At 45.9% G+C, this 11,374-nt stretch overlaps 1 protein-coding gene across 1 annotated transcript in view; it reads left to right on the forward strand.

Moving 5' to 3' along the window:
- The first annotated feature begins 2,602 nt into the window (after positions 1-2,602).
- Positions 2,603-11,374, forward strand: part of LOC138596023 (leucine-rich repeat-containing protein 30-like) — a 12,991-nt gene continuing 4,219 nt past the window's right edge. The window contains exons 1-5 of the mRNA XM_069667588.1: positions 2,603-3,453; positions 4,109-4,240; positions 5,143-5,256; positions 6,334-6,468; positions 7,461-7,594. Of these exons, the coding sequence (XP_069523689.1) occupies positions 3,304-3,453; positions 4,109-4,240; positions 5,143-5,256; positions 6,334-6,468; positions 7,461-7,594 (665 nt within the window). The 5' untranslated portion in view covers positions 2,603-3,303. The remainder of the gene's footprint in view (positions 3,454-4,108; positions 4,241-5,142; positions 5,257-6,333; positions 6,469-7,460; positions 7,595-11,374) is intronic.

Consider the following 11,374-nt stretch of genomic DNA (forward strand, 5'->3'; position numbering starts at 1 on the left):
CAAGAGCATTGAGGTCCGCTGATCAGGTGCGTCTTGTCATCCCAAAGAGCAGACATAAGACCAGGGGGGACCGTGCTTTTTCAGTGGTAGCTCCTAAATTGTGGAATGAGCTACCCACCCACGTCAAAATGGCCGCCACTCTAGATACTTTCAAATCTCGTCTTAAAACGCATTTTTATTCGTTGGCTTTTAATCCAGCATGAGAGTTGTGTGGTCTCTGTTTGTCTTTATTGTTTCTAAATCATTGGTTGTTTTGTGTTTTATTTTTTTCTTGGTGCTTTTATATGCTTTTATTTTTTTTGTATTTATTTTAACATTTGAAATGTACTTACTTACTGTTTTTATCTGTTGTGCAGCACTTTGGTAACCTTGTTGTTTTTAAAATGTGCTGTATAAATAAAGTGGATTGGAGACAGAGAGAGGCACAGAGGAGTCAGACGAGCGCACTGTAAACAGCAGTGAAACGCCGTCTCCCTGCGCGCACAGAAAGGACACGTTTCCTGCACACTGACACTCAGGACAGAAATAAAATCTCATCTCCGCCAGCACCCGCCGCAGTATTCCCCTTTTGTGCATCTTCTTCTGCACTTCTTCTCACAGGTGAATATTTGTGTTGTTATTGTTCTGACGGCTTTACTTCCTGTCCAGTGAAAACCACGTATCTCCGGGTTTGTTTGTGATAAAGGACTTACTCTAAACAAACTGTTAAAGGAACCCAACCTTTAAAACACTACAAACATATTAATGCTGCAGAAATATGAACCCACAAACATCACATATAAAAGTGAAACATTTTACTGCAACAGTACTTTTTATACTTTAAGTTCACTTTGATGAGTTTCACTTGTAGAAGTATCAGTATTTTTACTGCAGTGAAGATCTGAATACTTCCTGCAGCTCTGTGAAGAGTCTGCAGATGACTGACAGCGGCAACTGTGTGTGTGTGTTTGTGTGTGTTGGTCAAAGGTGAGGTGTAGTTGTCTGTCAATGCTCGTCCTCAAATAGAGTCTCTCTCTCTCTCTCTCTCTCTCTCTCTCTCTCTGTACACGCACTCTTTAGCTTGATCGCCCTCTCTGTGGCAGAAACAGTCGATGGTTTCACGTAGACGTCGTCAATAAGCTGATCAGTGAACGGGTCATGTGACTGTCCTGGTGTCAGCCTTCATGTTTACAAGGAAATGTAGGACGTCTGAGATGTTTGGGACTCTTCAACTGTCAGAAGTTTTATGAGGTGAGAGATCCCTGAGTGTGTGTGAGCGAGCTGACTGTGCTGATTATCACATCAGTCTTTGAGCTTCATAGAGACTTCATTGTTCTTTTTACTGGTCAGGTTCATAGAGAAGCTTTCACAACAGAAGCTCTAAAAAGAGAGCAGACAGTCAGAGAGCAGCAGGTGAACCGAGAGAAGACGTTAGCAGCTAAAGAGACAGATGTTTAACTCTGGAGGAGACCAAACGCAGAGCTCGCAGAGAGAGAATAACAGAGTGACATTCCTCAGGTGGACACGAACACGACTCCACATTAATGAAATAAGACACTGTTTGATCACAAGTTCAACAAACAGATTTAGATACGTTAAAATGTTCACCAGGTACGTTAAATACAGCTCGTTAGTGACGTCATTACTTTCTTTAACCCAAACCAACACCTGTGTCCTAAACATAGAATAAAGGCATCCATTTTAAACCTGCAGGAGCTCACCTGAACCCAAGATCCCAGAGAGACTACAGCTGTGGACACCAGAGTAACACCTGGAAAACACCTGGACACCAGAGTAACACCTGGACTACATCTGGACACCAGAGTAACACCTGGACTACATCTGGACATCAGAGTAACACCTGGACACCAGAGTAACACCTGGACACAAGAGTAACACCTGGACAACACCTGGACACCAGAGTAACACCTGGACAACACCTGAACACCAGAGTAACACCTGGACTACATCTGGACATCAGAGTAACACCTGGACACCAGAGTAACACCTGGACTACATCTGGACATCAGAGTAACACCTGGACAACACCTGGACACCAGAGTAACACCTGGACTACATCTGGACATCAGAGTAACACCTGGACACCAGAGTAACACCTGGACTACATCTGGACATCAGAGTAACACCTGGACAACACCTGGACACCAGAGTAACACCTGGACTACATCTGGACATCAGAGTAACACCTGGACACCAGAGTAACACCTGGACAACACCTGGACACCAGAGTAACACCTGGACAACACCTGGACACCAGAGTAACACCTGGACAACATCTGGACACCAGAGTAACACCTGGACAACATCTGGACACCAGAGTAACACCTGGACAACACCTGAACACCAGAGTAACACCTGGACTACATCTGGACATCAGAGTAACACCTGAACACCAGAGTAACACCTGGACTACATCTGGACATCAGAGTAACACCTGGACACCAGAGTAACACCTGGACAACACCTGGACACCAGAGTAACACCTGGACAACATCTGGACACCAGAGTAACACCTGGACAACATCTGGACACCAGAGTAACACCTGGACAACATCTGGACACCAGAGTAACACCTGGACAACACCTGAACACCAGAGTAACACCTGGACTACATCTGGACATCAGAGTAACACCTGGACACCAGAGTAACACCTGGACTACATCTGGACATCAGAGTAACACCTGGACAACACCTGGACACCAGAGTAACACCTGGACTACATCTGGACATCAGAGTAACACCTGGACACCAGAGTAACACCTGGACAACACCTGGACACCAGAGTAACACCTGGACAACACCTGGACACCAGAGTAACACCTGGACAACATCTGGACACCAGAGTAACACCTGGACAACATCTGGACACCAGAGTAACACCTGGACAACACCTGAACACCAGAGTAACACCTGGACTACATCTGGACATCAGAGTAACACCTGAACACCAGAGTAACACCTGGACTACATCTGGACATCAGAGTAACACCTGGACACCAGAGTAACACCTGGACAACACCTGGACACCAGAGTAACACCTGGACAACACCTGGACACCAGAGTAACACCTGGACAACATCTGGACACCAGAGTAACACCTGGACAACATCTGGACACCAGAGTAACACCTGGACTACATCTGGACACCAGAGTAACACCTGGACACCACCTGGACATCAGAGTAACACCTGGACACCACCTGGACACAAGGGTAACACCTGGACAGGTTAGGGAGAGGAAGTGGAGAGGAAGAGTGGAGAACTGAAGAGGTCCCAGGGAGAGGGGAGACAGCTTGGGGTAGGATGGGAGGAGCAGTATGTAAAGAGGTGAAGGAGGAGAAGAGGAGGAGCGTAGGGAGGGAGGAGAGTCTGACGTCAGCGGACAAAATCCGACGAGTCATCATCAAACAGTTTGGATATAACGTCCTGAGTCTGGCTCGCCGAGGACTGAAGGTACGACTTTGACAGGAAACAAGATGGCTGCCGCTCTCGTGAGCACACATTCAGGGTTAATGATGGTTGAGCTTTTCAACCTTCTGCTGCTTCTTCCAGCACCTCCTTCAGTAGTTGGTGTCCCGGGACAACGACGGGCTATTTCAGCTTCTAGTCTTCACCTGTGCTTAAATTGCAAACTAGCAACAAAACTCGAAACAAAGAGAGAAAGTGGCTGAAAATATGAAAGCAGAGGATTTTATGGTCAAGGAGACATTTAACCGTGTTTAGACAGACTGGGTATTCAGCCGTATTTATTCCAGAGAGAGGGCGTGATCAGACTTCCACATGAAACATGAAGAAATTCCCTTTAGATGTTGAAGTCACTTTTCAGTATCCACCACGTCCAGCTTCACATCTGAGAGAATTTCCTGCTTTTCTCTGTCCTGTGTGCCGGTAAACTATGGGTTGGTAAAAACTAAATATTAGAAGACGTGATGGTGAATCAAATGCCAGATGGATCAAAACAGAACAGCTAGAAGAAAATAGATGAGTGAGATTTCGTTTCTGACTGGTGTTAGCATTGTTAGCTCGCCAGCGACAACGAGCCGTGTGAGTGATCGCTACATCGAACATTGGTTCCTGTTTTCTTCTTCTTCTCTGCCTCTTCCTGCAGGAGGTCCCAGATGAATTGTGGGAGCTGCTGGAGTTGGAGAAGCTGAATTTGTCTCTGAACAGTCTGAAGGTTCTTCCTCCTCAGCTGGCTCTGCTGTCTAACCTGGTGGTCCTCAACCTGTGGGGCAACCAGGTAAGGCACCTGTCCACTGACACTTCCTGTTCAATCCTCCTCCTGAGCTGTCTGAAAGAGGAACCTGTCTGGCACATCGTTAATATTTCACTGCTTTCCAGGTGATGAGCAACTGAAAAACAACAGAAAGTAAAAATTAAACAATAGCTAACTTTAGCATTTATTGGCTAGCTAATTAACAGTGTAGTTTGTTACAGGATACAATAAAGGCATACATCATTTCACGCTTCCTGACCGATGAGCCGATGACAATGCCATGGCTAGTGTCAGTCTGAAAACAGCAAACGTTAGCATGCACCCCTTCCTAGCTAACATTACGTTTAGACAGTGTTTAAACGCCCCCCCCCCCCCCCCCCCCCCGCAGCAGCTGCTCTGTTTGCTGCATAAATAAAGTTATAATCTCCCCTCTAATCCACCAGGATCCAGTTTCTGTCCTCTCTTGACCTTCCTTCTCCTCTTCTTCCCCCTTCAACCTTCACTTCATCTGTGCTCTCAAACGCTGACAGTGTAAAGCAGTGACAGCGCCCCCTACACACAGCAGTCATTACAGCAACAAAGGCTGTGATAATGTTCCATAATAATTTATTGGATAAAGTCGATGAAGATGTGTTCTCATTATATTCACACAAACTAATGTGACTGATTTAGTTACAGCACTTGTTAAACGTCTTGTAAAGTTCGTTCCATGTTTTTGTCCTGATTGTTTTATGTTTAATTTTTATGACTTTTTTTCAGTTGTAAGTTCATGTCTCGAGTTCTTCATGCTGACAGCTGGTGACGTGTGTCGGCGATCTGCCTCTCAGGAGCTAAGCACCATAAAGAACCGTGATTCCTTGACACGTCCGTCGTCCTCACTGTGTGCTTGATAAGCTGAAATTTGATGTCCCGTGTGTTGTGTGCAGCTCAGCAGCCTGCCAGCAGAGATCGGACAGCTGAGGAGACTCCGAGTTTTTTTCGGCTACAGAAACAGACTGACTGAAGTTCCTGAGGAGCTGGGAGCCTGTACACAACTGGAGGTACTGCACACTGAAAACACTTGTGCTTTTACGCTACAGCTGTTTCTTCTCTAATTCAGAGAGAAACCTTCTGGTGTTTGTAAGGTCATGTAAGACAAGAGTTGGTTATTGAGTAACTGTGCACACTTACAGTTACATGCACAGTTGAAATATCATAATGCATCAAAGTGAATTATTGGCTGAAAGGAGTTTTATAGAGAGTTTATCTGGTTACTGTTCAGGTTCACTCGAAACACTTACTGCACAGCCAGAGACCAGCTGGTGTCGTGGAGCTTTTAGCAGCTTCAGAGACAGATATTTCCCTAAGGAGGAGGTGGAGAACAAACACAGAGCTCGTAGAGAGACAACATTAATCTTAGCATGATCAGGTGACACAAACATGACTCCACACGAATGATCATGTTGCTCTGTGACTGCTGGATGTGGAAATAAGCAACTAACAAGTCTGGTGTGTCTGCAGAGAGCGATGTAACGTCTGTGTGTGGTTAAAACAATCATCTTCCTCTGGAACAAAAAGGTCTATCTCTGTAGGGATCCTTTCTGTCATGTTGTCACACACTTAGAATAACAATCACATCTCATAGAACTGCTGCCTGCTGAAACAATCGACTGTAATCCTCCTTCAGCCGACACTGACTCAAGTGACATCACTTGAGGACATTTATCAGACTGCACACAGCTCCTTCTTAAGAGGCTTGATACTACTGTTAAAACATGTGCAGGCGTATTCCCCTAAACATACGCTGATGTAAAAAATGCAGTTATTTTGATTCAGAGATGAGATCTATATTTCTTACACTTGTATGAGCATTTAAAGGAGGAGGAGTCTGCTGAAAATGAGCGACTTGGGGTTATTTTTCACTAACTGAAGAAGGGATTAAACAGCAGAAGAGGTTGTATTTCCAACAATAAAAGACTAAAGTAAACACATATGAGGAGAATTAAACAGGACCTAAGGTGGAGCCTTGTGGGACTCCAGGAACTGTGTTAAGATCTTACAGAAGCTGTTGAAATAAAACAGGTGTTAAGTGAAGTTTCTCTGTTCCTGCTCTGTCTACCTGTGTTTCTGTGTCTCAGGTGCTGAGTCTGGCCAACAACCAGCTGACCTCGCTGCCTGCCTCTCTCTCCAACCTGACCAGACTGAGGAAACTCAACCTCAGTCACAACCACATCGCTCACCTCCCGGGCTGCGTCTACAACATGAAGGCTTTGGTACGTTCACACCTATCAGATGAAAAGAAAAATGTCAGGACTTCATCACACCTTCCAACTAACGGATTGCACAGGTGTGATACAGAGAAATCCACTCATTCTGCATTTGATCAATAAAATAATGACAGTGAACACACCACGGTACATACATAGACGGATTATCATGACCACGGGCCCTGGACACAAACTCGCCACGGGCCCCTGACTACACACACAAACAGTGCGCATGCAAAGGCGGTCTTCCCATTACGCACATAACAACACATTTTCCTGGCCTTCTTCGAGGAAAAGTCCTTGATAAGGTCATCAAAGTCCAACTCTCGGACCAGTTCGGCCTCTATGGCCATGAGTGACAAACTGTTAAGCCGTCTCTGGGCCATTTTTGTCCGAAGTTCATTTTTTATCCTGGCCATTTGAGAAAATGACCGTTCTCCCTCGCAGTTTGTGACAGGAAGCGTCAGATACAGTCTTACTGGCACCGCTGCTATGAGTACCATGATCTTGCCTCGATTTTCTGGTGAAAAATGTTGAGATGGATGGAATTTGGCTTCTTTTTCTTTCCATTGTTTTCGTTTAGCTGATCCACTGAGCGCCCGCTTCTCCATTTTGAAAACGCGCTGTATGTTTGACCCCCAGCGTAGGTACTTACGTCATTGTGTCATCACACATTACTGATTTAATCTTATAATTTCTAAAACATTCAAATGATCTTATTATCATACTACATTTTCAAAACCACATTCATTCCATTATTTTTTTTAAATTGTACCAAAAAAACCAACAACTCTGAAGGCCAAGGGCTCCTATTGGCTCTGGGGCCCTGGGCACACGCCCACTTTGCCCATGCGGTAATCCATCTATGGGTACATAGGACTCCAGTCTTAGAGGTCCAGAGAACAGACATTTGGATTCAGCCAAAGAAAGCTGGTGAAGGAGAGACCAACTGGCAGTCTCATTCACCTGTCTGTCACTCACCTCCCCTGTCCCTGCAGGTGTTCCTTCACCTGGCCTGTAACCGTCTGGAGAACCTTGCAGAGAACATTCAAGCTCTGGTGGAGCTCAAGATCCTCATCGTGGAGGGAAACAACCTCCATTCTCTGCCCAAGGCCCTCTGCTTCCTCACAAGGTAAATGTTCACCAAGTAACAGCACCTCCTCAGATAACACCACCTCACCAGGTAACATGACTTCACCAGGTAACATGACTTCACCAGGTAATATGTCTTCACCAGTTAACACCACCTCACCAGGTAACATGACTTCACCAGGTAACCACCTCACCAGGTCACATGACTTCACCAGGTAACACCACCTCACCAGGTAACACCACCTCACCAGGTAACATGACTTCACCAGGTAATATGTCTTCACCAGTTAACATCACCTCACCAGGTAACATGACTTCACCAGGTAACCACCTCACCAGGTAACATGACTTCACCAGGTAATATGACTTCACCAGGTAACATGACTTCACCAGGTAATACCACCTCACCAGGTAACATGACTTCACCAGGTAATATGACTTCACCAGTTAACATCACCTCACCAGGTAACACCACTTCACCAGGTAATATGACTTCACCAGTTAACATCACCTTACCAGGTAACACCACTTCACCAGGTAATATGACTTCACCAGGTAACATGACTTCACCAGGTAACCACCTCACCAGGTAACATGACTTCACCAGGTAATATGACTTCACCAGGTAACATGACTTCACCAGGTAACCACCTCACCAGGTCACACGACCTCACCAAGTAACACCACCTCCTCAGATAACACCACCTCACCAGTTAACAAGACTTCACTAGGTAACATCACCTCACCAGGTAATACCACCTCACCAGGTAACATGACTTCACTAGGTAACACCACCTCACCAGGTAACACCACCTCACCAGATAACATGACTTCACCGGGTAACATGACTTCACTAGGTAACACCACCTCACCAGGTAACACCACCTCACCAGATAACACCACCTCACCAGGTCACACAACTTCACTAGGTAACACCACCTCACCAGGTAACATGACTTCACTAGGTAACACCACCTCACTAGGTCACATGATTTCACCAGTTAACATCACCTCACCAGTTAACATCACCTCACCAGGTAACACCACTTCACCAGGTAATATGACTTCACCAGTTAACATCACCTCACCAGGTAACACCACTTCACCAGGTAATATGACTTCACCAGGTAACATGACTTCACCAGGTAACCACCTCACCAGGTAACATGACTTCACCAGGTAATATGACTTCACCAGGTAACATGACTTCACCAGGTAATACCACCTCACCAGGTAACATGACTTCACCAGGTAACCACCTCACCAGGTAATACCACCTCACCAAGTAACACCACCTCCTCAGATAACACCACCTCACCAGTTAACAAGACTTCACTAGGTAACATCACCTCACCAGGTAACACCACCTCACCAGGTAACATGACTTCACTAGGTAACACCACCTCACCAGGTAACACCACCTCACCAGATAACATGACTTCACTAGGTAACACCACCTCACCAGGTAACACCACCTCACCAGATAACATGACTTCACCAGGTAACCACCTCACCAGGTCACATGACTTCACCAGGTAACACCACCTCACCAGGTAACATGACTTCACCAGGTAATATGTCTTCACCAGTTAACATCACCTCACCAGTTAACATCACCTCACCAGGTAACACCACCTCACCAGGTAATATGACTTCACCAGTTAACATCACCTCACCAGTTAACATCACCTCACCAGGTAACACCACCTCACCAGGTAATATGACCTCACCAGTTAACATCACCTCACCAGGTAACACCACTTCACCAGGTAATATGACTTTACCAGGTAACATGACTTCACCAGGTAACCACCTCACCAGTTAACATCACCTCACCAGGTAACACCACTTCACCAGGTAATATGACTTCACCAGGTAACATGACTTCACCAGGTAACCACCTCACCAGGTAACATGACTTCACCAGGTAATATGACTTCACCAGGTAATATGACTTCACCAGGTAATACCACCTCACCAGGTAACATGACTTCACCAGGTAATATGACTTCACCAGTTAACATCACCTCACCAGGTAACACCACTTCACCAGGTAATATGACTTCACCAGTTAACATCACCTCATCAGGTAACACCACTTCACCAGGTAATATGACTTCACCAGGTAACATGACTTCACCAGGTAACCACCTCACCAGGTAACATGACTTCACCAGGTAATATGACTTCACCAGGTAACATGACTTCACCAGGTAACCACCTCACCAGGTAATACCACCTCACCAAGTAACACCACCTCCTCAGATAACACCACCTCACCAGTTAACAAGACTTCATTAGGTAACATCACCTCACCAGGTAACACCACCTCACCAGGTAACATGACTTCACTAGGTAACACCACCTCACCAGGTAACACCACCTCACCAGGTAACATGACTTCACCGGGTAACATGACTTCACTAGGTAACACCACCTCACCAGGTAACACCACCTCACCAGATAACACCACCTCACCAGGTCACACAACTTCACTAGGTAACACCACCTCACCAGGTAACACGACTTCACTAGGTAACACCACCTCACCAGGTAATACCACCTCACCAAGTAACACCACCTCCTCAGATAACACCACCTCACCAGTTAACAAGACTTCACTAGGTAACATCACCTCATCAGGTAACACCACCTCACCAGGTAACATGACTTCACTAGGTAACACCACCTCACCAGGTAACACCACCTCACCAGATAACATGACTTCACCGGGTAACATGACTTCACTAGGTAACACCACCTCACCAGGTAACACCACCTCACCAGATAACACCACCTCACCAGGTCACACAACTTCACTAGGTAACACCACCTCACCAGGTAACATGACTTCACTAGGTAACACCACCTCACCAGGTAACACCACCTCACCAGATAACACCACCTCACCAGGTCACACAACTTCACTAGGTAACACCACCTCACCAGGTAACACGACTTCACTAGGTAACACCACCTCACCAGGTAACATGACTTCACCAGGTAACCACCTCACCAGGTAACATGACTTCACCAGGTAATATGACTTCACCAGGTAACATGACTTCACCAGGTAACATGACTTCACCAGGTAATACCACCTCACCAGGTAACATGACTTCACCAGGTAACCACCTCACCAGGTAATACCACCTCACCAAGTAACACCACCTCCTCAGATAACACCACCTCACCAGTTAACAAGATTTCACTAGGTAACATCACCTCACTAGGTAACATCACCTCACCAGGTAACACCACCTCACCAGGTAACATGACTTCACTAGGTAACACCACCTCACCAGGTAACACCACCTCACCAGATAACATGACTTCACCGGGTAACATGACTTCACTAGGTAACCACCTCACCAGGTAACATGACTTCACCAGGTAATATGACTTCACCAGGTAACATGACTTCACCAGGTAATACCACCTCACCAGGTAACATGACTTCACCAGGTAATATGACTTCACCAGTTAACATCACCTCACCAGGTAACACCACTTCACCAGGTAATATGACTTCACCAGTTAACATCACCTCATCAGGTAACACCACTTCACCAGGTAATATGACTTCACCAGGTAACATGACTTCACCAGGTAACCACCTCACCAGGTAACATGACTTCACCAGGTAATATGACTTCACCAGGTAACATGACTTCACCAGGTAACCACCTCACCAGGTAATACCACCTCACCAAGTAACACCACCTCCTCAGATAACACCACCTCACCAGTTAACAAGACTTCACTAGGTAACATCACCTCACCAGGTAACACCACCTCACCAGGTAACATGACTTCACTA

This window comes from Semicossyphus pulcher, unplaced genomic scaffold (genome assembly GCF_022749685.1).
Source record: "Semicossyphus pulcher isolate SPU_LCO1_2020_fin unplaced genomic scaffold, fSemPul1.0.p SCAF_18, whole genome shotgun sequence".
Lineage (NCBI taxonomy): Eukaryota > Metazoa > Chordata > Actinopteri > Labriformes > Labridae > Semicossyphus > Semicossyphus pulcher.